This window comes from Lentinula edodes (genome assembly GCF_021015755.1).
Source record: "Lentinula edodes strain Le(Bin) 0899 ss11 chromosome Unknown C8R40scaffold_12, whole genome shotgun sequence".
NCBI lineage: Eukaryota > Fungi > Basidiomycota > Agaricomycetes > Agaricales > Omphalotaceae > Lentinula > Lentinula edodes.
The window spans coordinates 826,481-852,487 of NW_025764318.1; the positions used below are offsets into that span (position 1 = coordinate 826,481).

The window sequence follows — 26,007 nt, forward strand, 5'->3', positions numbered from 1 at the left end:
GATTCATGTGACAAAACTGAATTTCGGGGAAAAACTACCCCGCTCTAGTACAAACACGTTCCAGCGCGTTCACGGGCAGATACTAGAGTAGAACAGATGAGTAGGTACGAAGGAACATAAATAAGTGACTCCTATGTCGGAGAACGGCACTGCTCCAAGTAAGAAACCCCCAGCTATCTTTACGACAGTCTTTCACGCCAGTTGGCTTCGATTTGTATCTGCTTTTCCCGCAACTTGTCCCAAGTGTGTCCGGTGAAGATTCTGGGTATTTGGCCCCAACTAGCCAAGAGACAATACATGATTCGATCTGTAAAATAGACCTGACATTCGGGACAAAGATGACTCTTCATGGTTTCTACGGCTTCGAAAGAAATCGACTCTAGAGCATCGCATCTGTCCTCCAACAACCTTGAACTAGGAGAAAAGAACAAGTTATAGAGGTCGAAGATGAAGTCATAGCAGCCCTTTCGCTTTGGGAACTCCCTCGAGGTGCATCCATGGAGCAGAACGTAATCCTTTGGATAACCAGCATGTTCGATGAGCCACATGAACGTAACGTTGCGTCGTAGACTTCGCAACATCTCTCTACCCTTCAACACCTTCTTCTTGTCATCATGATCAAGCTCTAACAAAGAGCCATCCGGAAGCTTGATACCGTCCAAGATATCATTATGAGTTTGCTGCGCAGCGAAATAATACGCCATCGGCATGCAGTATCCCAATTCGCATTCTCGGAAGACTTTGATCATGCGGAAGCACAGTACGCGGAGAGCATTATCTTTGCCCATGGTATAACCCGTGAGGGCGACGACAGGGTATTCGGGTGGGGGTTCACAATAAATGATATGACTCCACATCGTCCGAAAGAAGTCGTGTATGGCCTCTTTGGCTTGTGTTCGAATTCCTGGAAGGTCAAGTCTCGATGAAACGAGTAGAGCATCAAGAATGTCCTCTATATTGAATTCGGTTACGCCAGATGCAGCCTTTCGCTGAAAGACACTAAGACGTTCACTGAGCTATTGAAGAAAAGGTTAATAAAAACGCACACTTACTACTTCGATCCATGGATGAGCTTCATTAATACGCGAAGCTCTGACTCTGAACAGTTGAACATGTCGCAATAGGGCAAACCGTGAATGCGATCGGCGTGTTCAGGCTGCTGAATAGAAAATAAATCCGCAAAGAGCCCTTCAACGTTTTGGAGTTTTTCGAGTGACGCGGGAAACAAGGTGTTTCCAACTTTGAGATATATGTCTCCCTTCAAGTTCGAGAACCCTGAGTCGATAACATATGAATCGTCAAACTTTGCAGGACCTGGCGTTGCTCCCTCGTTCCGAGCTCGTTTGAACGAGGGCTCGCTGAATCTGGATCGACTGGCGCTGCGAGTGCGCTTGAGGCTGGTAGAAGCTGCAGCCATAGAGAGCTGGTATGGTGTTACGCGTCGTCAAGGGGTCGGAATCTTGCTTTATAGTTTCCATATTATTGTAGGTTATTGTTCTCTAGATTGGATGTCAAAGCTCAGAACAAGGCGTGGGTGTGGAATTTGCTCACGGAGTTTGCCACATCGGCTGACTGGTGCCACTCGGCAATACTTGACGCGTCTCTAATAACATTAGCCGAAATCTTGCACTCTCAATCAACGTTCGTATGGAAGATCCCAAAGCGAAACCTGGAGACTGTATCAGCTGCAGAATTGTGGGCACAGGTACATTCGCGACTGTAGGCGGCTACGCGCTTTGGCAGTCCCGAGCTGTTTCTCCCGGGACGCCAATGCAAAAGAGAGTAATGGCAGGTGTCGGAGTAGGTGAGTGTTCCATGTATTTCTTCAAAGAACAAGTGCCTAATAGTATTCAGGCATGTTGATAGCAAGTGTTTTTAGATGGTACAAGTAATGAAATGCATATAGGTGTGTGTTCGCAGTTTCCATCGCATTCCGCAAACTTGTCAACTTTTTCGAAGATTTGTTTAACTTACATTGACCGACAAGCAATTATCGTACACATCCCAACTCATTATACACAGCTCATCCTTTTCGTCCATGTTCAGAGATGGGTGAAATTGGCCTTTCGCTTCTCTACAAAGGCAGTCATTCCTGTCCGCTAACATTAGAATCCATGTCTTTATTCGAGAGTGTGCAGATAACTCTACCTTCTTCCTGATCCTTGGTGGCAAAGAGCCCGTGGAAAGTGCGCCTCTCAAATCTCAGGCCCTCTGCCAACGTTAATTCATACGCTAGAGAAGAGTAAGCAAGTGATGCCTGTACCGCCCGTCGCAAACTAAGACGCACCGGCATTGACAACTTCCTTTCCAGCCTGTATCGCTATTTGACCTTTACTTGAGATCTCTGTGGCCATCTTAACAGCTTCTTCGACGACGTTGTCGGTAACGCGACTGATCATTCCCCATTGGTCAGCTTCTTGAGCAGACACCATTCGGCCAGTGAGAACGAGTTCCATCGCGCGAGACTTCCCGATAGCACGGACTAAACGCTGGGAACCTCCCCCACCGGGAATCACACCAAGGTTAATCTCCGGCTGCCCAAACTTGGCGGTAGGAGACGCGAGAATAATGTCACACATGAGAGCGAGTTCGCAACCTCCTCCGAGCTGTGTAAATGCAATGTAAATGTATCAATATATAGAAGGGCTTCATTATAGCAAACGCACTGCGTATCCGCTCACTGCTGCTATCACAGGTTTCCTCAGCCTAGATAGTTCGCCCCAATTTGCTAGGAAGTTGTTCTTGTATACGTCGGAAACTGTTGATTTCGTCCTTTATAATGTGAGTGAGCTAGCAACCATAGGCTTACACTCCTTGTCTTTCATTTCCTTGATATCGGCCCCAGCTAATTCACGAGTATGAACATATGGATGATCAGAGTTACCAGCGGACTCACCTGCGAAAGCCTTCTCGGAGCCGGTCAAGACAATAGCACCAATAGCCTGGTCAGCATCGGCTTCAAAGAGTGCTTTGTTTAATTCAAGGAATAACGGTGTGCTCAAAGCGTTCAAAGCTTTTGGCCTGTTGAGAGTGATAAGAGCGACAGATGGGTTTGGTCGAGATGTTAGGATATGTTCGTATTGCGTTGACATTAGCCGTATGGTTCCAGGAGTGAGGAGTTTGCAGGAGGAAGTCCTGAATGCAGTGGTCTTTATTTGAAAGGCACGAGAAAACATGGAACGGTTTGTTTGAGGGAGGGGTTTGAGGAACCGGTTATAAACGCGGTTGACGGATGAGCAATTGCCGAAGGCCTTTCTCTCGTCATTGAGCATAATTCCCAAATAATTCCTATTCCTATTCACACAAGCTCTATCCAAGCCTACATACACTATGTGCTGCAGATTGAGTCTTATTCGTGATTCTCCGCTTAAATCAACGCCCTAGTCGGATAACTCATTCTACGGGAACGACGTGACAGGGAGAAAGGGTACGAGAACTAGCTTTTCCCGGTCCCACTGTACAAAAAGCCGACATCAGTTACCAACAACTCGAAAGAGACCAGGTATTGAGGATATTCACCACACCAGAGGTATAGTAGATATCAGATTCCACCATCTTTCTTACTACATCTATGTTTGCAGCCTCGTATATAATACACGACCCAAATGGCTTCACAGTCGCGTTTTCAGATTCGACTGATTCTGGTGTCACCGTCATTCCAGCGACCTCTACAATCATAATGTGCTCTGCGATTAGTTCCGCAACTTGAAAAGCAGAACGCCTTTTTTCTTACTGACGACGCCAGACTGAACGAAAGGCGCGATCGCTTCACGGTGTTGTTTTTGGACGGTGGACCGAAGGGAATCTTTGGCGTCTGGAGCGAATAGGACGAATTTGTGCAATTTGGTACTTGGCATTGAGGACATTAATCGTGAGTGGTTATTCAGCAAAGCTTTGGAGACTCGCAGAGATGACATTCAAGGGGAAAGGTGGTATAACACCCGGCCCGAGGCTATACCGGAGGTGAACTTTCACGGAAAACTTACCACTGCTATAGTACCATCAGGACTGGGTATTTGCGTGAACACGTTACAAGCCTCGAGGCGTTGAGGCTTGGACGTGGGATATGGACGGATGGATTGTTGTTGCAAATCGGTGGGTCCACAGATGAAGTTTATCTATCTTTGATCAATACCCTCGGGTACTGAGTCAAAAAGACCATCAGGACGCGTATGTTCGCGGCAAAGTTTCTCGTTCTGAGATGATCCAAAAACAGGGTGTCTATGTATCTGATACGGAGATAGAGGTGACGATTGGTAGCGAATGCATCGGCCACTAGAGTCATTTGTCCTGGTCATCTTTTACGAAGATGAAGTCGCCTGGCTCGCTTGTCCTCAAGTCCCATCTTCTATGAAATCAAATGTGGAAATTAGGACGCATTGTTTAGTGTGGCATGCGCGTTCAACTAAGTAAACATAATGGAATCCAAAGCAGGAATGTTCACGAGTCCCATTACTGGAGGATTTCGAGAGCATTACAGGGGAAATTAAACACTGTCTATCTCGAAGAACCCGTCCTTCCATACTTATCAATGTCTCGTTTTTTCTTTCCCTTATGTATACTGATACAGATGCTTCGCGGGCACCAGTGGAGAAACCGAGGCAGAGAATACTATTGTTCCCTTAAACGTAACTAGGTTACCTTCAGTCAAATTTCTTTCCGACTTTGAAGCTAACTTCGAGTTACAAGTTGCTTTGTTCTCCTCGACACCTCGAGGCATTCGGGCGCTTATGTCCAGCGGACTCCAAAGTGTCCGTTGGCTCAAAATCATCGATTAGATGTAGCATCATGGAATTCGTACGACAGCGCAGTACAAGAGACAAGAAACATGATGCTTCCTGATGCTTCTAACGGATTTTTCCATCAAAACAAGCTGCGAAGACGTGCACGGCGACGTGTTGCGCAACTAATCCGGCAAACTTTCCCTCAGCCCTACTGCACCGGATCCTCCCATCAAAGGTACAATCTATATTGAATACAAGTATACAAGCGCTAAGAAGTAACTTCTGTTACCGTTGTGGAAGGCTGGAACGCGCTTGTTCTTTTTGTTCGCATGATTGATGGTCAGGTTTAGCGCCTGCGCTTTGGCCGACGCTGGTTGAATATATAAGCCCTTGTCTGCCTTGCAATCTATCCCCATCAATTTCCCCCCTCCTACCAGTATCTTCACCACTGCGAATACTTCTCCTCCGTCCTTAACATTTTGACCAGCGACCAAACATTTGCACAATGCTATACAATACATCGAAGTTCGATCCTTTCGGCGACGGATATCATCCAACACCATCGAATTCAGCTCTCTTGAGTCCATTGGACAACGAGTTTCCGATGCTCTCTACCTTCGAGGAGCCAGCATCTAGCAGCTCCTTGTGGGACCCGAACCCCGTTAGGGATCTGGAAGGTACGTTCCTCGCCCTTTTTTTGCTGTGCACATCGCTTACACCTAGTGCTGTATAGATGTGGCGTTCTTTGCCCTCGAGTCAGTTGATGTCGTATCAAGGCGCCGACTCGGCCCAAGCTGTCCCAGACGCTCTATACCTCATGCCATGGCACCAGAGGTCCCGCCAACACCACCATCACCATGCCATCCAGAGGATTTGAAACGAGCTACCGTCTCTGCACATGACCACTTCGAGCTGAGGTCTGCGTTCAGTGTGATGTCTATTTCGAATTGCTCGCCCTCGCTTTCTGCGAAGAGAGGTATGTTTCACCAGTTTTTACAGTTCAAGATATCCTGCTAATCAGATCTATCATAGTATCCTCTCCACCTTTGAATGCATTGAGTTTAGGCTCGCCGAGATTGAACAATGCCATCGAACTTTTCCAACGCGCAGCATCACCTCCCTCACTCACACCGACCAGCCCCCGCTGGAACAGGCAGAATATCTTAAGCCACGCATGAGCCGAATTTGCTGTACCCGAGGCTAGTCCTCTATCGAACTGTTCATTTCACGACCCTTCACGCTGTACTTACTCATCATTCTTGTTTATACGCATCTGCAACCGTTCCGCATCATCTGTATCATTCTACGTCCAAGTTCTTGTCTATACAAGCCCGTTTTATACTTTATATATTCCCTTGATTTATCAGTACTTACTTTGTCATCCACTACATATACATACTACCTGTACTCAGCCTTATTTCCTCCTGCGTCTTGATTATCATACCCTACTCAATTCCTCTCCCCTTTCACAATTGTCGTTACTGTCTCGCTGTACCTGCCATTCACCTTGTTGTCCTTTGCTGTCCTCTGCTGTCCTCTCGAATGTTACGATGATTTCGGATCCAAATGAGCGCTGAGCTTGGATCATAGATCGACCCTAAGTGATAAGAAAACTGAAGATAAGTGCTGCTGACTCGCAGGTCGGACTGATCTGGCAATGAGATTGCTTTCACTAAGTGGTTGTACAGTTGTATGTTACACAATGTGTTCAAGGAATGGGGGTAGCAGCCATCATTGGGAGTACAACGATCTTTTCCTTGTCCCACTAAACGAGAAAACCTCAATAAGTATTGAACGGATGAAGAAGAAGCACCTAGGGACGTACCACACCCTCTTTGTAGTAGATATCTTCTTCAACCATTTTCTTCACTCTATAGACTAATTGTAAATCTTTGTGACAAACGCGAATTTAAATACGCACTCGTCCAGAGATTCCGCTTCGCATATGAAAGTGGAGCCGATCATCTTCTGGCCTTCTGGAGGCGCAGACAGCGATTCAGGGGAGAGAAGTACACCACCGACACCTACCCAGTACCAGTGCAGTATTCAAATGAGATTCCGAATGCCAGCAGATGGATAGTAAGGAAACGGCGTACGAATGGTCCCTGCTGCGAGGATCGTCTTCATGCGAGCGAGATGTTCATTCCGAATGGATAACCGCTTTGCGAAAGTGCCTTCTTCGGTATGGTCTGGAGCGTAGACGAAGAATTTGGGACGGGGGGAGTTGGACATGGTTATGGTTATACGGGGGTTCCTGATGATTGGGGAAAGAGAGGAAGAAGCGTGGGCTTATTATATACTGTGAGGGAGGTAAGGAGACTGATCCCTGACTGATTTTGATAGAGTGTTTGATTGAGATGAGAGTGAATCCCGTGGCATCAAGATGATTAGTAACTTTGGTGCGTCTGCACCGGGCCCAATATGGCTTCTTCTGGTTTCGCCATCTTCCCCAAGTGAGCGGGTCTATTTTGTGCACATCAGGCGTCGTACATATCAGATTCATCAACCAGATTTTGGTTGGTGGATTTTATCGTTGATGTATTTGGCCTTTTTGACAGATGGAGCATACATACATACATATATCATGGATTGACGATTGAAACAAGATGGGAGAAGACCACTCCTTCGAGATCGTTTTGCGGGTATCGTTTGGCGTGATAGTATCCAAAGCGAAGCTCGGCCGTGTTTTTTTCCGAGAGCAAGGATGACGACGCCCATGTACATACGGTAAACAGAATGTGTCCCATTTATAGAGGTGCATCAGCCCCCGACTGTTCGACCATGTGCAAACATTCCATGTGATCCCTCTTCTGTGCAGGTCGCGGTCTATCTATGATGGTTGGTGTAACTAGCTTTAATTCACCTTCAAAAAAAACTTCTCTCCAGATTCACGCTCTCATATCTCAGCGTAGGTGCCCGGGCCTGAGTTTGAGGAGTGAGAATGTAAGTGTACATAAGTAGGTCAAGGAGCAAGTTTTCTAGCAAGTTGGACTTCACCTCTCTCAGCGTACTCCTCGATTACTACTACAGCTGCAAAAAAATTCTTGGAGTGATTCTGGGGATTGCTGTCAGGCTCTGAGAATCGAGATGTTTGGCTCTTCGATAGTATGAAGGGTTTGGATGTATGCACCTATTAGATGAGGGTCAAAAACTCGTTCGATGATTACGCTGGTACATAAGTCACTTGCTTGTTGACGGCAACTGGAGTACTGACTAGTACCTTCGAGAGATGCTTTGAGTTTCGTGGGTTTTTATAGTCCAGGTCAATTTCGAGAGACTGATGCACGGGCGAGGTTGCCGCCGTTCGTCGCTGGAATTCGGGCCGGGTAATAGTGGGGTCATCTGAATCATGTGATCTCTCCGTTGCCACTCGACCTTAACCTTGGACCTTTTGTTTTATCGTCGATAGAAAGGTATATCCTCTTCGTATAATCCCAAACTTCACAATCGTCTTTATAGGGTCAGACACTTCAGCTTGTACATGCAATTAACCCTTATATCATCCGTCTAGTGGCAACCTGGACAACACGAATTCAATGATGGAACTAGACGGTTCGCACTCGACTGCTTTAGTCGAAACCCATCCCCATCCGAGTCAAGAAGAGAGAGAATACCATCCGTTATTCTCGTCTCCTGACGCCGAGGTAGTATTAGCCGCGAAGAACGACTCTGTCACGAAGGCATCAGTGTTCTTCAGGCTACATTCTCATAACCTGAAGACCGCATCGGGCTTTTTCCGTGAAATGTTCATGCTCCCGCAGAATTCCCAACTCGAAAACGGTGGTGTTTTCTACTTGGAAGAAGATGCGTCTACGTTAGAACTCCTCTTCCGGATGATTTCGGGGTTGCCTATCCCACAGATCGACTCTTATGACCAGATTGATCCTTTGCTGGATAGTATTGAGAAATATGATACGCCGGGCCCGCTGTCTATCGTTCGGCTGCTCGTGATGACTCCGTTGCTTTTGGGGCAGCCGTTTCGCCTGTATGCGATCGCGTGTAGGTTTGGTTGGGACACGGAAGCAAGGCATGCTTCTACTCAGACTCTGACATTCGATCTGTATAATAAGGACGTGCGCCCGTATTTGAGCAGACTCTCGTCGAATGCTTTACTCCGTCTGTTCGACCTGCACCGCACCCGCAGGGAAGGGTGCGTTATACATTTTTTTTGCCTCGAATCTTTGTGTTCACCGGTCAACTGTACATGTTTGTTTGACTGGGGGCTCGTTCTTTGTTTTCATCAGGTTGCGGCAGCGTTTGAACGACCCGCCATTCGTCAGCGGGGGTCTCGCGACATGCAATAACTGCAATGCGGTGATTGACTATCATACGTGGCGCGAACTCAAGTACAAGATTATATTGGAGATGGACGTGCGGCCGGCGGGCGACACTATTTTAGAACACGGTTTATCTGAGTGGCCTGAAGCTTTGGCGTGTTGGCAGGCGAAGTGCGCGCAAGCGGGGTGTTCAAGAGCTTTGTACGACAAGGGCGAGACGCTACGGGTTATCCGGGAGTGCATCGAAACACTTCCGAAGACCATATGATGGAATTTCATAGATCTATTCGCTTTGTTTTACTGTTTCATCCCATAACTGTGAGCCGGCTTTTTCGAGTTATGCTGGTATCGCTGCACTTGTTCATCCCCCCGGTGTATCGTTGTCCTTCTATAGAGACGATTGTGATTCCTCAATACCCGCTGTCGTGTGCATGATACTGAAGAACACGAAAGCCACGTTGCCAGGACGTCACAAGGCGATGCCTCTGAATCTGCCTAAACAAACTTGTCTTTGTCGAGTCGGTCGCTTGTCAATACAGAACCTCAGAAACTTATATATGAGAAGTGTGTCTACCCCCAACTCCATGTTTTACGTCCTCTCTAAGCTTCGCTGCTCACAACATCCTCCAAGGACGACTTCTTTTCCCTTATTTTCTAACCATCCATCCATCCAATCCATCGATCACGATCAAGGGCGGATCGTTTCTACTACATAGGCGGCCAAATATAGTAGTTATCCCTTTGTTCGGCTATTCTTCGTGGCCCAAGGCCCAGCAATTAATGATCATGAGTACACGAGGCCAGATGGACAAACCTACGCCTTTGGCTTCATTTGGGTTGTTTGTTCTTTTTTGTGTCTGAAGTATAAAGGCCCCCGACCTCTTGAATCTCGATATTCTCCCCGTTCACTCAACTCAACCCACTCTCTGAGCCTTGGCTAGGTATCTCTGGTGCTAGGTTTTAGTTGATTAGTGAATCACTTATCAACACCTCTCTCTCCACTTGTCATTTCACCCGGTTGTTGCCACTTAACCGCGCTCGACAGGAGTTGTTTTTGTTAATTCTCTTTCATTGGACGTCGGTCAATCAATCGCACCTCCTCCCCCCTCGTTACAGTTCTCCTCCCTTTACACCTAGGCAGCGCCTGAGACTCGTATCACCCATTTCTCTCTCAACATCCACCCACCCACGCACCCGCATACCAATCAGTCACTCCCGCCACAACTCCCCGACCAACCGACAATGCAGCCAGTCAGACCGAAGATGAAGAAAATGATATTAGCAGGTTTCGTAGCATGCAGTACGTTGGATTCAGCAACTGTGTAGTCGTCATTTACGCATTAAATCCTTTCTTTGTTCTATGTTATTGAAGTGTCGTTATTCGGTTCATCATCCGGAGCACCCGTACCCCGTCACCGTGCGAGGCATCCAGCGGAATCAACTACAGCATCTCTACCAGCTTCCTCCCCCTCGTCCACGACGACGACGACAACGCGTTCAGAAGCAGCAAACGGACATACCACCTCTTCTCGTAATCCCTCTTCTTCTTCTCCTCCTTCTTCTCGAGGATCCCCCACGGCATCCCCACCCCGTCCGTCATCGTTCAGCCTGGGACTGAACTTGGGCCAGTTCGATTATGCAGCGGCGGGGATCGCGCGCCGCGTGTCGAGGGTATTCGTGAAGAGGATGAGTGCGGGGAGTTCGAGGAGTATGGGGAGTGCGAGGAGTACCCAGGTTGTGCAGAAGGGAGGTGGGGAGGAGGGAGATAGGACTGCGACGGGGGCGATGACGACGAATTTGGTACCTGTTGTTGAAGCCGGATCGGCGAGTTCATTGAACTTTGTGGACGAGGAGGAGGAGGAGAGAGGACGTGCACCTGTACCTATACCGGTGCATGGACCCCGTGCCGCGGGTCAACTGGACAACGAAGGACATGAACCCGGGATGCTGCGGTCAACTAAAGAATCCGAATCTGAATCTGGAGAGATGGTTACGCCTGATATCAGGGCGTGCCGCTGGGGGTGTATCTGATCATTCCTCTCTGCATTATCTCGGGATTGATTTGGAACTAGTCACTAGATCCCAGTTCCTGCGTTCTGTTCTGTCTTGGTTTTCTAATCACATTTTTTCAATTACGACGCTACGACTTTCGTTTTTTTATAATGATGCTGCTCTGGGAGTAGTGAATTACGGCCTTTCTTTCCCTTCTTTTCGTTGCATCTACATACACATATCTTACACTACACGACATCTTTCATCCTTATATTTTGTCTGTACTTTTCATCATTCAGATTACTTACATCGAACATTTGATTGTACACATTCAAGTATTCACTGGGGCCGCCGCAGAATTTCCCGAGCGGGAAATTTTTGGCTAACAAAGCCATTTAACATAACAATATGTTTCTCCTATATCAGCCTCAAATAGCTAATCTTTCCCAAATGAGAAATGGGCTCCTGAAGTACCTCCAACTTGCTACAACCCTGACCAACCCTGGTATTATGATCCCAGGCAAGGATGGCATAGGAAGGCTGCTCCGAGACCTTCTAACGAAGGACAGGGTACATGGGAGAGCAACAAGGAGAAGAGCCGAAACATTGGGAGCTCTCATGTCTGAAGCTCACATCATCTACTAGTTATAACGATCCTACGTTGACGTTCTAACTATTACAATTCGTACTACACAATCCTCCTACATTTCCTAACTCCCGGTTACATCCATCTTCACCAGTTATTGTCCTAGGGACCTTCCTGGACCTTCTAGGAACCCCTTCAAGGGTCACATCTTGCAATCAGAGCTACTACTAGGTCATTCCTGTCCTCAGTCGCAGTTCCCATAGCTCCCTTCAAGCTCCAGCTTGCTCCTAGCACGCTACAACATAAACCATCCATACCAAACCCACCCCCAAGACCAATTCTGACTGAGGTCTTACAGCCAGCATGTGCTGGAAGTATACTGTCTGTGATTATGGTGACAGCTTTTGGTGGGTCAGATGCTGCATGATGGTCATCCTGAGCAGTACCTCTGAGGGGTCATCACTTTGTTCGCTTTCCCAGCACTTTCCAGTGCTTCCTGAGTTCTGCAACTGCCCTGTCCCTTTCCACCTTTGCCCTGTTCCTTCCCCCTTTGCCCTGTCCCTTCCCCCTTTTGCTTTGCCCTGTTCCTTCCCCCTTTGCCCTGTTCCTTCCCCCTTTTGCTGGTTGAGCCCCTGCCACACATCGCCCCATATGTACTAGATGAGTGATGGTGTATTTTCCTCCCATCTGTTTGTAGCATATACATGGGTCTGCGTTCATAATGATGTTTTGTACCCATTGGCTCTGTAGCCTGTGCCAAGGGTTGCTGTCATGCCCTAACCACGTTCCTATGCCGTAGCTAGTGATGTGCCGGCTCCGGCTCCGAGCCCTTGGGCCCTATGAGCCTGGCCGGATTGAGCCTGGCCGGGCCGGAGCCGTCTCTAGGGCTGTGGAAAGCTGAGGGCCCGGCTCAGAATTTTCAAAGGCCCCAAGCCGGGTTCTGAGCCGGGGCTGAGTACCCGAATTTTGTGCTGAAATTCTCACCTGGATGGCTCAATATTTACCTATGTGGGCATCACTAGCACCATTCTCAGCTGCAAGAATAATTAGTAAATGCCATAAACCTAAAGGTAATATTGTTGAAGTATACAATTCTGAGACTTTTGTCATTGCAGATAGGTTGGAGGTTGAATCAGATCAGTGTATTCACAGTGAATTCTTCTTAATGAGGATTGTGACAAGACCGTGCCTACAGGTCAATAACTATAGCGGGTCTGAGGTCCGATATGGGCCGGAAATGGCCCGGGATAACTCCGAGGTCCGGAGCTCGAGTACTGGCCTGTAGTACACACTGGGAGTGGGACGTCGGTGAAGCTATTAGCAACACCCTTCACACACTGTTGGTGTCCCCGGGAATATAATGGCAAGAGTGCAAGATTGGTATGAGCAGCCTAAATGGGGTTCCTGATGATCCGGGAGTCCGGAAGCAAAGGGTAAAGAAGATATTAAAGACTGGGATAAGATGGTACACTTGATTTCAAGCTTGACTACAATGTACAAAGTATTCTAGCTTATATACATCCCAGATACAGTCAGAAGACCTCGATGAAAGCTCGGAACAATAAATAAATACAATGATGGTCACAAGGTTATTATTCCGAAGTCCGGCCGCTCCGGGCCGGGCCGGGAAGTGTATGGGGTGAATTGCATGCATATGACAGTATCCCCCCGTTAGGCCTGAGCCCACGAAGGCCTCTGTGAATATGTGTGCAGTGAAATAGTAAAGTATAGTAAAGCAAAGGGATTGGATTAGATCCAGTAGTGAAGAATAAATTAAAAGTGGAAGTCTTGGAGAAATTGGAAAGGATCGGCCTGCCGATGTAGGGGGTCAAAGGAACATAATAAAGCAAACAAAAACCAGATTGAAACAAAGTAAACTTGTAACAAAATAATCAACAAAAGAATGGATGACCACGTAACTTCCGAAGTCCGGGCCGGCCGGAAAGTGTTCTGAAGTCTCAAAAGACTAAAACAAGTTCCGAAATTCGGACTACAGAACTGGAATACAGCAGTATCCCCCAAGTACGCTTGAGCCCTCGAAAGCCATGAATCAAGAGCCGAAGTTGGAGTAAATGGTGATGTAGGAGGATTGGGTAATGGAGTAGGGAAAATTTCGGAATAAAATCCGAACCGAGGGGCGGGATTGGGCCGGAAAAATCATCGGAAACTGCGGAAAAGTCCGGCATACCAATCAACACAAAGTGCTGCCAGAGATGATAACCTAAGCTGATATCCACACAAGAGTGATGCCTTAAAAAGGCCGAAATTGACACAAAGTGTCCAGAATGATGGTAGAACCATCCCGAGACCGGAAGTTCCAAGGGAAGCAAAGCCGGAAAGCGCTATAAGGATAATCATAAAAAATGAGTTGGAAAAGAGTGTTTCGGTCTACCCGGCAGATCAACGGATCTAAGTGGGAGTAGAAACTGTATCCTAACAAATAATCAATGAAATCCTACTAAAAAGAGGAGCAGCTTGTGGGTGAAGCAAAGGAATCAACATAAATAGAAATGATAACAGGTAAGTGAGTGGAAGTGCTAATGAGCAAGCTTGAGATAATGCCAATAAAATGACGGAAAAATCGGAGCAAGGTCGGAAACATGGAATGGAATAATTAGTAATCAATAATAAGCAAAAACATCGGCATAATCGGACCGGAATGAAGCAATAATAGTCATTACAATGAAACATTACCTGAATATTCAAAAACTCGAAACAGAAGTGGAATGGATGGAAAAAATGCGGTCCGAAGCTTGGAAGTGAAGTGAATCATAGTGTCAACAAAAATTGATTATGTAAAGATATAAAAATCGGGCCGACATTCGGAAAAAGCGGAAATGAGCCCCAGACATTGAGAATAATAACAAGGGAGCCAAAACTTGGGCCGAAACTCGGAAATGAAGTATATATCATGTCAAACAATGAATCGTCATAAAAAGGCCTAAAAATCGGGCCGAAGTTCGGAAGGAATGGGAATTTGCAAGGTCAACAAGTGAAATCATGAAAGAAAAGGAAACATTGGTTCAAACCTTGGAAAAATCGCAAAAATGCGGGCCGAAGCTCGGAAATAATATCAATGATAATGTCAAATACTGAATAATCATTGAAGGGCATAAAAACGGGCCGAAATTCGGAAAGAAAGGAATTTGTAAGGTCAAATAAGTGACAATCATGAAAGGAAAGGAAAACTCGGTCTAAGACTCGGAAATGGTCAGAAAATTCAGAATTAAAATGTAGAAAAAATTAGGAATTACTCGGAACCATCATCGGAGCCCGGAACATCCGATTCAGAGTTATCTGCATCATAGTTCTGTCCTGTACAGGCCTGCAGTTTGAGACAATCTACCTTCATATGTTCTCCTCCACAATAAAAGCACAACCCGAGCACCCTGCGCCTTTTCCTCTCGGAGTCCAAAAGCCTGCCATCGGGTCCGAGGTGAGGATGACCAGATCCATCATCACCGGGCCGGAGTTCCGGCGCTTCGGAGTTATCAGAGGCAACCGAGTGGAAAGACTCAACCGAGTCTGAGGCTGAGGATGAAGGATAGGAATGTAGGTAACGGAGATCATAAGGGCCGGGGTGATCAGAGTCGAAGTCAGAGGATTCATGAAGATAATCATAGTCAAATGGGCCAGGAAATTCCGAGTCATAACTTGACTGGTCAGGATCGGAATTAGTACCAGACTGAACTGAATCTTGTTCAGAATGCTGTTCAGATGAGCTAGATTGGTCCGACGAATCCGAGGTTTCCGGGTCCGGGCCGACCGGATCAGGTAACGATAAGGCATACTCGAGGAAGGATTCAGGATCAGAGCCAAAAGACATAATGAAGGGTATTTTGGTGAAGGAACAGTGTAATGAAGTGTAAGCTTGAAATACTGACAAGACCGTGCCTACAGGTCAATAACTATAGCGGGTCTGAGGTCCGATATGGGCCGGAAATGGCCCGGGATAACTCCGAGGTCCGGAGCTCGAGTACTGGCCTGTAGTACACACTGGGAGTGGGATGTCGGTGAAGCTATTAGCAACACCCTTCACACACTGTTGGTGTCCCCGGGAATATAATGGCAAGAGTGCAAGATTGGTATGAGCAGCCTAAATGGGGTTCCTGATGATCCGGGAGTCCGGAAGCAAAGGGTAAAGAAGATATTAAAGACTGGGATAAGATGGTACACTTGATTTCAAGCTTGACTACAATGTACAAAGTATTCTAGCTTATATACATCCCAGATACAGTCAGAAGACCTCGATGAAAGCTCGGAACAATAAATAAATACAATGATGGTCACAAGGTTATTATTCCGAAGTCCGGCCGCTCCGGGCCGGGCCGGGAAGTGTATGGGGTGAATTGCATGCATATGACAGATTGGGAAGATGTTATATTGTAAATTTCACTATAACATGATGTGGCAGCATCTTAATCTTAGTTAACAAGTCTCAAGGAAAGAACCACTTTGATCCTATTTGAAATTGACAATAGTTGAAACAACAGGTAATGATTTTGGTGCTTGTTACTTTGATAAATCCAGTGTACTGGAATTCTACTGTTTGATTGATGTAGACTATTATTCTTAATGTTACACCCCTCTCACAAAGCTGGAGCATTAAGAAACAATTAAGCAGTGTTTTCAGACCATTGTGGCAGTGTTTTTAGACTAACACATCTTGGACACAGTTTCCGCCTACCACAGCTGGGGCCCAGGCTTGAGCCGGAACCCAGCCGGGCCCTGGCTTTCATGTAGGGCCCGGCTCAAAAATTTTATGAGCTTTGGCCGGGGCTTTTGAGCTGGGCCCCAGCCGGCACATCACTAGCCGTAGCAGTAACCTAACAAACCTAGCACACTGTGTACATAGTCTGTTGTTTACTCATACTCTCATACTCACTCATACTCATAATACTTACTTGTACTCATACTCACTCATACTTTTACCCATTTACCAAAGTGTTGTTATTTGGTTCATCGCATGAAGCACCGGTACTGGTACCTCGTCATTGTCATTGTGTGAGGGATGTGGGGGAGTCGAATACAGCTTCACTGCCAGGTTCCTCCCCTTTATCCACGACAATGCATTCAGCAGCAGTAGCAAAAGGACCTACCACCTCTTCTTCTCATTCTCCTTCTTCATCTCAAATATCCCCCACAGCATCCCCACAGCACCCCCAGCACCCCCACCCCATCTGTCATCGACGTCGTTCAACCTGGGACTGACCTTGGGCTTGGGTGTGGGTCAGGCTTGGATCAGGCTTGGGCTTGGGACTGACCTCAGGTGTGGGTTGGGTTTGGGCTTGGGCTTGGGCCAGCTCAATTATGCAGCACTGCATGTCGTGGGTGTTCGTGAAGAGGATGAGTAAGGGGAGTATGGGGAGTGTGGGGAGTATGGGGAGTGTGGGGAGTATGGGGAGTGTGGGGAGTATGGGGAGTGTGGGGAGTGAGAGAAGTGTGAGGAGTGAGAGGAGTGGGAGGAGTGAGAAGAGTGCGGGGAGTGAGAGGAGTGAGCGGAGTGTGGGGAGTATGGGGAGTACCCAGGCCATGCAGGTTGTGCAGAAGGGAGGTGGGGAGGAGTGGGATGGGGAGAGGAGGGAGGAGGGAGATCGGACTGCGACTGCGACGGCGATGGCAATGACGGTGACGGTGGGGGCAATAACAATGATGAATTTGGGACCTGCCATCGATCGAAGCTGGATCGACGAGTTCGAGTTCGTCGACTTTTATAAACTTTGTGGAAGTGGATGAGGATGAGGACGAGGAGGAGAGGGGGGAGGGGGGGGGAAGAGGAAGAGAATGTGTATGTGTACATGTACTGGTGCATGGACCCCGTGCCGCGGGTGGACTGGACAATGAAGGAAGGAAGGAAGGATATGATACCGAACATACTCATACTGAACATAGTACCCATACTGAACATACCCACACCAAACATAGTACTCATACCAATACTGATACCGATACCGAACTTGGGATGGTACCTTCAACTAGAGAATTTGAATTTGAATCTGGAACTGGAACTGAATCTGAACCAGAGTCTGAATCTGGAACTTATATACGACTTTTGTTTTTTTAATAATGCTGCTGCTCTGGTTACTTACATTGGGCACTTAATTGTACACATTTGAGTAGAGTAGAGTAATTCCTGACGATAGTGGTACTGGATGACTTCCCATAGGAATTATTTGCAGGACACCAGACAATTAATTTGTGCCACCAATATAAGCAAACCTAAGCGAAGATGGCCGGAGAGCGGCTTCTCAAAAACTGCATCAAAACTAACTGTAAACTGGTTTTTGGTGTAAGTGAGGGTCCCATCAACAGTCCGTACGTCGCATCAAATACCGTTAATAGTTAACTGCAGGTTAACTGCAGAATAATAATTGCAGCGGGAAGTCACCCACTAGTTTCTTTCGCTTTGATATATTACTCAGTACTCAGTGCGGAGACAACGACTACCGCATTCAATATCGATATTTGGGAAACATGAGATCGGTGGAAATTCCTACATTAGATACAAGATCTAAATTCTCCGCCGCCATCAGACATCCATTCCTTGACATTAGTCTTGTATAGATTTTTGACTGTGGCAATAAATTGCTTTATCACCGGAAGAGATCCGCTCTTCTTTTTTAAGTGGCAGTAGAACCCATGCGAAGTATAGTCATCTATGAAGAAGATCGTATACTTGTACTTGTGGTATGCAATAGTAGGCCATTCTTTGAGGTCTGAGTGAATAATTTTGAAGGGACGTGATGCCCGACGATTAGTTGGCGGAAATGGACGTAAAGTCATCTTTCCCTTGGCACAACCTTCACAGAGATCTTCCTCATGGGGAATGCTAAAGGTGGGAACACCTTCTGCATGTTTCCTCAGTTGAGTCAGTGCTTCGCGCGATGGATGACCCATATGGCGATGCATGGTAGTGTAGTCCACTGAGTGGATCACTAAATTCACAGCCATAGGCTGTGGCGAATAATCTTTGAGAATGTAGATTGTATTGCTGTGAGTTTGTGGTTCAAATGACAGGAATAAACTGTCGTTGTCCCAGAAGTCAACTTTGTCTGCGTTGCCGCGAACAGTTTTGCCATCTTGTAAGAAGCGACCTTGTGCTATAAGGCAATGACTCAACTCCTTCATATAGAATACTGGAGTGATTCGTGCCGAATGCATGCGACCTCTAACATCCTTGAAATTTATCAAGACAGTCCCAACGCCAGTAATGTAGGCAGTTGTGGTTGCAGTTGCTATAAGAACTTTTTCCTCAAGGTCTTCATACTCAATGAAGTCACTTAAGTCAAAGGTAGTGTGTTCAGAACAACCGGAGTCATTCATCCACCATTTGGGTTGGTTCCTCTCTTTACCCTTACACTTCTTGCACACAGAGTATGAAACGTCATGTACACAAAATTATTCATTGGATATATACTTGACATCGATACGATAATTATACAAGCGGGACAAGAGATCAGGCTCAAAGGCCGACTTGCATGTCTTTGTCACTGCAACCGATGAAGGTGCGTTAGTACATTTTGTATGATCAAGATTAGAGGAGGATACTGACCCCATGGTGTCCATGAATCCAGTGATTGCCAAAATCTCATGATCCAAGTCGAAGTTCATCAACTCATCAGGGTTGAAAGAGGCAGTTCCTGGGACCTCAAAGTCCATAGGAGGAGATGGAGGAGGCGGCGTAGGAGCCTTGTTGCCATCCTCAACATCATCCTCAGAAGGCAACACACGGGTGCGCTTCGTTGGAGGATCAGAAGAACCTTGCTCATCATCACTGTCCAACTCTGAAATATGCCCAGTCGGTTCAAGGGTGCGAATGACTTCGGCAGTCGCACGGACGCCAATATCACAAGCACGTTGAATGGCCACCCTTGTCTTCTTATGAAGACGAAGGGATGTAGCATTAGAAGGAGGATGGATGGAGTGCTTGCGCACATCTTGAACAGAAGGAGTAAGATCAGTACGTACCGGACCAAAGTCAACAGTACTGCCAATCGGACTGAAGATCATAGAGTCTGCATCAGCTTGGGCAGCGTTTGCATTCTTCTTAGCCTTCTTGTTCTTTCCACTGCCACGCTTACGCTTCTTCTTGTTGTCATCATTCCCATTCTGTCCCTTCTGCTGCTGGTGACTATTGTTACCATGCTGCTGTTGGGAGAACTTGGGATCGTTTCCCTTGCGATGAACATTCGAAAACTTGTTCGCGTTCTGTGGTTGGGAGTTGCCAATGGTGTCTCCACTGAAAGCGTTCATAACTGCAATACGAACTTTAGCAAAGGTCAATTTCTTGAGCTCTGCAGTTTCAAGCTGAGACATGGTTTGGACAACGACAGAGTAACGTGATGGAAGCTTAGATAGAAAAATCAGAGCTTCGAGGTGGTCAGCAAGACCAATGTCAGCTTCCTCCATACGCGTGAAGTGCATGCCAATGTCAGCTTCCTCCATACGCGTGAAGTGCATGCCAATCTCCATCATAGAGGACAGCGGATTTTGCTTGTATGGAATTTTGATAGCCATGGCGGCAGCAAAGTCATTAAAGACTGCGCCCAGACTCTTGACATTGTAAGTCTTGGCTAGATATTTCCAAAGCTTCTTAGCTGTGTCACTGTTATCCTTGGAAAGGATGCGGATGGAGGGAGAGATACGGAGGCGAATATTGCCAATAGCCTTGGTGTCAATCTCTTTCCAGGCTTTGAAAGCAACCTCATAGATCTTCCAGGCTTCAACACTGGCGGCATTTGCCGCAACAAGTGGAGATGGTTCACTGGGTTGGTCAGTAGTAATTGCTGATTCAAGCCCTGTAGCCTGAAGGAAGGCTTCCATTTCGGAGGCCCAGGTGTCGTAGTTATCACCTTTAAGAGTGGTGGTAACAGCGGTGAACAGTGCAGAGGACATTGTAATCTGGATAAAATCAACAGAAGGTGTCAGCATGCAATTCATAAACGCTCAAGACAACAGATGGAAACAAAATGGCATGAATGTTATTGCCAGTAGTGACAAGCTGCGACATATGTCTAGCAAGCTGTCATCTACAGTGTCTCAGTGAGGCAATAAAAGTAAGAGAGAAGCGAGTTGGATTCCAGTACAGGATATGGCCTGTTTATATACATAACTGTATAACAGTATTACATAAGGAAGTACTGAGGAATCCGCATATAGTAAATGACTACATATGACTACATATGACATATCATAACACATGATCATATTAGTGGCATGTGAACAGCATAGCCATGTTCAACAGGCTTGGGTCGGGCTCAGGCTCGGGCTCGGGCTTGGGGTTGGGACTGACCTTGGGTGTGGGTTGGGCTTGGGTTGGGCTTGGGCTTGGGATTGGGCCAGCTCAATTATGCAGCGGCGGGGATCGTGTGGGTGTTCGTGAAGAGGATGAGTGTGGAGAGTATGGGAAGTGAGAGGAGTGTGGGGAGTACCCAGGTCATGCAGGTCATGCAGCAGGGAGGTGGAGTGGGACGGGGGGAGGAGGGAGTTAGGACTGCAACTGCAACAACAACGACTGCAACGACAACAATGACTGTGATGACTGCGACAGTGGGGGCGATAATGACGACAAAGTTGGGACCTGCAGTCGAAGCTGGATTGACGAGTTTGAGTTTGTTGAACTTTATTGACAAGGAAGGGGAGGAGGGGAAGAGGGGGGGGAGGAGGGGGGGGAGGGGGGGGAAGATGTCGTGTACCGGTGCATGGACCCTGTGCTGCGGGTGGACTGGACAACAAAGGAAGGAAGGAAGGATATGGTACCAAATATACTTATACTGAACATAGTACCCATACTGAACCCAGGATGGTACCTTCAACTAAAGACTCTGAATCTGAATCTGGAACTGGAATCTGGAACTGAATCTGGAATTGGAACTGGAACTGGAACTGGACCTGGAGAGATAGTCGCGCCAGATATCAGGGCGTGCTGCTTGTGCCGCTGGGGGTGTATCTGATCATGCCTCTGTGGCATCATCTCTGGCTATCGAGGGGTTAATTTGGACTACATACATATAGTTACTATGTAGATCCCCAGTCCCCAGTTCTGTTCTGTTCTGTCTTTTTCTCAATTACGAATACCATGGCTACCTACATACGACTTTCGTTTTTTTATAATGATGCTGCTCTAGGAGTAGCGAGGATGTTGGAAGACCTCTTCCTCTTTTGGCCGATTCTTTCCATGTCCACGTGACTCACACTACATAGCTCGTTTTTCGCACGACACTTTCCCTCAGCTGTTTAGATCCTTGTCGGACTACACTGAGGGTAAGCCAGATTCACTCATTATACCTATGTTACCAGATACTCATTAGCTACTCTTAGCTCATTCTGTTCCTTGTATAGGTACAATAGCAGCTGTTTAGATCCTTGTCGGACTACACTGAGGCTCATTCTGTTCCTTGTATAGATTTGACCTCCAAGAGGTTATGGGTTTTCCCTAGGTCTTTCATACATCGAACGAGTTCGAACCACTTTTGCGGCATTCTACCGCCAACAGCTCAACATTTCATTTCTTAACTGACGCGTTTTTCCTCGCTTAACGAGATTAATCTCCGGACTCAATAATCGCTGCCGCGGATGAATACTGACGATCAGGGATCCAGAATGGATCTTACAGTTCCGGTCCATCGCGATCCACCTCGGACCCAGTCGATTCCATACCAAACGCCGGTTTCTGTCCCATTTCGTCCCACCCAACATACACCAGCATATATGCATGCAAATTCTCATGCCACGTCACCGATGGATACGGGACCGAGACAATTGATCCATAATTTTTCTCCTTCTCATTCACTTCACTCTTCTTCTCATCCCAGAAATTCTCCAATCCATACCAGTACTGTTCCATCGCTTCCGTCTTTTCCTTCTGTACCGACAATTCCTCAATCCATTTCAGAAACTTGGCATAATCGTATTGTTCCCACTTTTCACAATCTTTCTCACAACTTCACGACTCAGAATATGTTTCATTATCGCCCTTTGCCTTCTGCCCCTGTACCTCCTTCGAATACCTTTATTCCTGAATCCTATACTCCTCTTAACTCTCCCAACTTTTCACCTATTAACTTTGTACGATCTCCTGTCTCGGTCCCACCGGCCTCTGTTCATCTTCCATCCCGCGTTGGCTCACGCATGGATCACAATCATATAGTCGAACGAACACCATCACGTACCATGCACCAACCAAGGCCTCACCGCATCGTGGACCTCGATCATATCTCTACTTCCGCTCAACTTATTCCAGAAACTCAGAGTGCACCGGCGATCTTGTCGGAATTCCCACAGGAGACTCACCATCCGTTTCATCACCATCCTACCATACCACCACATTGGGTACCACCGCCACCCCACGCACCTGCCGATTACCCGTATCCCATGTACTACGCTCCATATCCGATTTACCAGAACCCTCAGCCACGACTTGAATCACCACGTTCAACGACTCCGAAATTTAAAATCGAGTACTCTTCTATCCATGCGACCTTTCTCGCCACGATTAAAGATGCTGACTCCCTGAAAGATCGTAAATCTTGGGTAAAATGGAACGAGGGTGTATGGCAGGCCGTCGGCGATGGTTTTGCTCTAGGACATATTTGTGATGAACCTCCTCACGGGACTCCTTGGACGGAATGGAACACACCCTTAATCCGCCCTACCGTCCCTTCTCAACCTACCCGAAAGGAAATCGAGGCTCGTCTCAAATGGGACAAGAACGATGGATGGGTTTCTTCCATCTTGACAGCACGTTTGTCGGACGAGGCACGCAATCACCTCCCACCTATGATCGATGACCGAGGAGAACGCCGTACTGCAAGACAGATCTACCTTCGTCTAAAGGCGGCATACCAAGCTGCCCCCGATAGGAAAGCTTGTTTACGCATCCAAGATGAACTTCTCAATTCTCAAATCCATGGCATGGACATCGAAAAATTCAATCTAAAATGGAGTTCGACTCTCACCACCTTACGAAACTACGGATATGACATCCCCTGGGACACTTTAATCTCGAAATACATCTCGAAATTGCCGTCAGGTCCTCGATACGTTTACCTTAAACAAACGCTTGAAGAGGATTTTGATCAGCCGGGAGTTATACCGAATAGGGACCTATTTGATAAGTTTGCTATTCGCTTGGAGAACACACGTAACAGGGAACTCCTTGACCTTGCCGATTCTGGGGGTGGTACATACAACTGTCGTTTTCAACGTAACGGGACTGGAGGAACATCAGATAAACCGCCAGATCAACAGAAACCGAAGGACTCACCAAATATGTCTAAGCCCAATACCAAACCGACTGCCTATGTTACGACCACTACTTCTTCCTCTCCGAACACTACTTCCAAGATTGAATCTGTGGATACTGTAACTTCTGTACCTAGTATTACCTCGACCGCTAATACAACTGTTCGTTCCACGTACCCTGCGCGACGACTTAAACCATTTGCGGCCTTACTTTCCTCCTTTCCTAGTTCCCCACTACCAATACGCTGTTTGGAGGACAACAACCCAATCGCATTCTCATCCATTCCCCAGAAAACTCAAACGCTATTAGATTCAGCATGCACGAACCACATCATCAACGACCGAAGATTCTTCTTCACTTTCGATGAAGATGGAGCTCTCGCTGTCCAAACAGCCAACTCAGGTATCTTATCTACCAAAGCTTCGGGAACCTGCTACTTTGAGATGCAAGTTGAGGGAACAAACGACCAATTGATATTGGAAATGCATGACTGCCTGTATGCTCCTGACGCTCCGGTGAACCTTCTATCCGTGGGCGCGATGCTCGAACATGGCTTTACTTTCACTATAACTCCACAAATGGTACAAATCCATCCGGATCCAGATCGATTTACAATTGCCGATGTCATTCGAAGGCTATGCGTTCTACGAGGCAAATTCTTACTACCCAAAGACGGAATCTCTGACTTTATACATATCGCAATGCCCGTATTCCTTCCACGGACTCCGAATGGTGCACTGTTTCATGAGCGTTTTGGGCATCCTGGTATCGACCTCACGAACGAACTCCTAACAGGATCTTCTGCAGAGGGACTCGAAGAATGGAATGGGACGAAAATGCGGGGTATTTGTGATTCTTGTCTAAAAGGTAAACACCCTCGTTTCCCATATCCGTATCATGGCAATCGTGCATCCAAACCACTCGAACTGATTCACACGGATACTTGTGGACCTATCGGCACACTTTCGAATCACCAGAACTCACACTTCAATATCATTCTTGATGACTACACGAGCGCGTTATCAGGTGGTTGTTTCGCGAAGAAAAACCAAGCCCTACGTATAATCAAATCAACAGTTTCGACCTGGGAGAATGTTATGGCACCTCATAAAGTCAAAAACATACGGCGAAGGAATTCCATGGTAACGAAGCTACGACATACTTCGAAGACAAAGGCATACTGGTACAACAAACAGCCGCATATTCTCACCAACAAAACGGGAAAGCAGAACGTTGGGTTCGTATCATTGAAAATGATGCAATGACGATGTTAGTTCACTCAGGTTTGCCCTTGCAATTTTGGGAAGACTCAGTTCGGACTGCAATATATGTTCGTTTCCGATTACCAACTAAAACCCTTCCTGACAACAAAACGCCATACGAAATGGTCCACGGACGCCCACCGAACCTATCACATCTTCGCGTATGGGGGTGTCAATGCTGGATCCAGGTTTCTGAAGATATTCGACTAAAATTTGGTGACAAAATGTTAGAAGGTATATTCGTAGGCTATGAGGACAATCGTATTGGATGGCGGGTTCGCGATACTAATGGGAAGGAACATTTCTCTGACCAGGTTGTATTCAATGAATCTCAATTCGGTAACGAGCTTGCCTCGTTTTTGTGTGAAAGAGAAAGGAAGGAATCTAATGGGCACTCCAACCAACCAATCTAATACACAATATGCGAGTTCACTGCTATCAAATTTATTTAATAGCAAGGGGTAGCGTTGGCAAAGGTTCCGCAAAGCTTTGAGAGCTAAGTACGAAGCTTTGATCAATCAATTTGAATCGTTCTAAGGATTCGATATATTCCTTTGATCAAGGTAGATTCAGCACAATTTGTGCTTTGGTTTGTATTGATTTGGGTATATCAAGAATTGGGGGTTTGAATCAAAGTAAATTAAAACCGAAACACACAGACCCCTACAGAGGGCTAGAACTATGTGCTGGCACAACCACACAGCGTGATTTGCCCTTAAGACCAACGACTGATCCTAAGTTCGAAGAATACCCAACAACTGGATAGACTTCTCGCAGTCACAAGGAGCAGAACACGACGTTCCTATACTCACAAGTGCCGGGCCCGAATGGCTGCTAGCGAAGAGGTTTCAGTCTGGCGGGAGTGTGTCTTTCCTTTTTACGGATTAGCACTGCAACGTCGTCCCAAAATCACTTGTATTCC

The 26,007-nt window shown here is 46.8% G+C and overlaps 13 protein-coding genes across 13 annotated transcripts; 5 read left to right on the top strand and 8 right to left on the bottom strand.

The window, feature by feature from the left end:
* Nucleotides 1–7: 7 nt before the first annotated feature.
* On the bottom strand, nt 8–1,881 carry C8R40DRAFT_1236451 (uncharacterized protein). Its single transcript, XM_046233411.1, has 4 exons — nt 1,855–1,881; nt 1,552–1,804; nt 1,053–1,499; nt 8–999 (listed from the first exon to the last, which is right to left on the bottom strand). Exons 3-4 carry the CDS (start codon nt 1,415–1,417, stop codon nt 180–182), a joined length of 1,185 nt encoding a protein of 394 aa, XP_046087930.1. The 5' UTR covers nt 1,418–1,499; nt 1,552–1,804; nt 1,855–1,881; the 3' UTR covers nt 8–179.
* Nucleotides 1,651–1,806, top strand: C8R40DRAFT_1002326 (uncharacterized protein; the record flags this gene model as incomplete). The annotated part of the gene is made up of 1 exon (XM_046222767.1): nt 1,651–1,806. A coding segment is annotated over one exon (156 nt), but the record flags the coding sequence as incomplete, so codon positions are not given.
* Nucleotides 1,882–2,042: 161 nt separating the features above from the next.
* C8R40DRAFT_1041981 (ClpP/crotonase) lies at nt 2,043–3,092 on the bottom strand (the record flags this gene model as incomplete). Its single annotated transcript, XM_046224044.1, has 6 exons — nt 2,043–2,092; nt 2,149–2,232; nt 2,288–2,606; nt 2,667–2,758; nt 2,810–2,845; nt 2,897–3,092. 6 exons carry the CDS (start codon nt 3,090–3,092, stop codon nt 2,043–2,045), a joined length of 777 nt encoding a protein of 258 aa, XP_046087932.1.
* Nucleotides 3,093–3,249: 157 nt separating this feature from the next.
* On the bottom strand, nt 3,250–4,155 carry C8R40DRAFT_122358 (uncharacterized protein). Its single transcript, XM_046233293.1, has 3 exons — nt 3,734–4,155; nt 3,520–3,668; nt 3,250–3,455 (listed from the first exon to the last, which is right to left on the bottom strand). The coding sequence occupies exons 1-3, from the start codon at nt 3,915–3,917 to the stop codon at nt 3,399–3,401; spliced, it is 390 nt and encodes a 129-aa protein (XP_046087933.1). The 5' UTR covers nt 3,918–4,155; the 3' UTR covers nt 3,250–3,398.
* Nucleotides 4,156–5,229: 1,074 nt separating this feature from the next.
* Nucleotides 5,230–5,902, top strand: C8R40DRAFT_1169349 (uncharacterized protein; the record flags this gene model as incomplete). The annotated part of the gene is made up of 3 exons (XM_046231359.1): nt 5,230–5,401; nt 5,458–5,700; nt 5,757–5,902. 3 exons carry the CDS (start codon nt 5,230–5,232, stop codon nt 5,900–5,902), a joined length of 561 nt encoding a protein of 186 aa, XP_046087934.1.
* A 530-nt stretch (nt 5,903–6,432) lies between these two features.
* On the bottom strand, nt 6,433–6,956 carry C8R40DRAFT_1042334 (uncharacterized protein; the record flags this gene model as incomplete). The annotated part of the gene is made up of 4 exons (XM_046224072.1): nt 6,433–6,489; nt 6,550–6,595; nt 6,646–6,748; nt 6,821–6,956. The coding sequence occupies 4 exons, from the start codon at nt 6,954–6,956 to the stop codon at nt 6,433–6,435; spliced, it is 342 nt and encodes a 113-aa protein (XP_046087935.1).
* A 1,307-nt stretch (nt 6,957–8,263) lies between these two features.
* Nucleotides 8,264–9,269, top strand: C8R40DRAFT_1068591 (uncharacterized protein; the record flags this gene model as incomplete). The annotated part of the gene is made up of 2 exons (XM_046226025.1): nt 8,264–8,874; nt 8,969–9,269. The coding sequence occupies 2 exons, from the start codon at nt 8,264–8,266 to the stop codon at nt 9,267–9,269; spliced, it is 912 nt and encodes a 303-aa protein (XP_046087936.1).
* A 525-nt stretch (nt 9,270–9,794) lies between these two features.
* C8R40DRAFT_122199 (uncharacterized protein) lies at nt 9,795–11,453 on the top strand. The gene is made up of 2 exons (XM_046233271.1): nt 9,795–10,301; nt 10,374–11,453. The coding sequence occupies exons 1-2, from the start codon at nt 10,244–10,246 to the stop codon at nt 11,030–11,032; spliced, it is 717 nt and encodes a 238-aa protein (XP_046087937.1). The 5' UTR covers nt 9,795–10,243; the 3' UTR covers nt 11,033–11,453.
* Nucleotides 11,454–13,557: 2,104 nt separating this feature from the next.
* Nucleotides 13,558–14,447, bottom strand: C8R40DRAFT_1099038 (uncharacterized protein). Its single transcript, XM_046227839.1, has one exon. It carries the CDS (start codon nt 14,268–14,270, stop codon nt 14,013–14,015), a length of 258 nt encoding a protein of 85 aa, XP_046087938.1. The 5' UTR covers nt 14,271–14,447; the 3' UTR covers nt 13,558–14,012.
* Nucleotides 14,448–14,654: 207 nt separating this feature from the next.
* C8R40DRAFT_1236455 (uncharacterized protein) lies at nt 14,655–15,769 on the bottom strand. The gene has a single exon (XM_046233412.1). The coding sequence runs from the start codon at nt 15,403–15,405 to the stop codon at nt 14,830–14,832; it is 576 nt and encodes a 191-aa protein (XP_046087939.1). The 5' UTR covers nt 15,406–15,769; the 3' UTR covers nt 14,655–14,829.
* Nucleotides 15,770–16,674: 905 nt separating this feature from the next.
* On the bottom strand, nt 16,675–17,251 carry C8R40DRAFT_1169353 (uncharacterized protein; the record flags this gene model as incomplete). Its single annotated transcript, XM_046231360.1, has 2 exons — nt 16,675–16,797; nt 16,844–17,251. 2 exons carry the CDS (start codon nt 17,249–17,251, stop codon nt 16,675–16,677), a joined length of 531 nt encoding a protein of 176 aa, XP_046087940.1.
* Nucleotides 17,252–22,188: 4,937 nt separating this feature from the next.
* C8R40DRAFT_1068595 (uncharacterized protein) lies at nt 22,189–22,968 on the bottom strand (the record flags this gene model as incomplete). Its single annotated transcript, XM_046226026.1, has 4 exons — nt 22,189–22,511; nt 22,751–22,843; nt 22,872–22,890; nt 22,933–22,968. 4 exons carry the CDS (start codon nt 22,966–22,968, stop codon nt 22,189–22,191), a joined length of 471 nt encoding a protein of 156 aa, XP_046087941.1.
* A 1,325-nt stretch (nt 22,969–24,293) lies between these two features.
* C8R40DRAFT_1013814 (uncharacterized protein) lies at nt 24,294–24,713 on the top strand (the record flags this gene model as incomplete). The annotated part of the gene is made up of 1 exon (XM_046222900.1): nt 24,294–24,713. A coding segment is annotated over one exon (420 nt), but the record flags the coding sequence as incomplete, so codon positions are not given.
* Between the last annotated feature and the right edge of the window lie 1,294 nt (nt 24,714–26,007).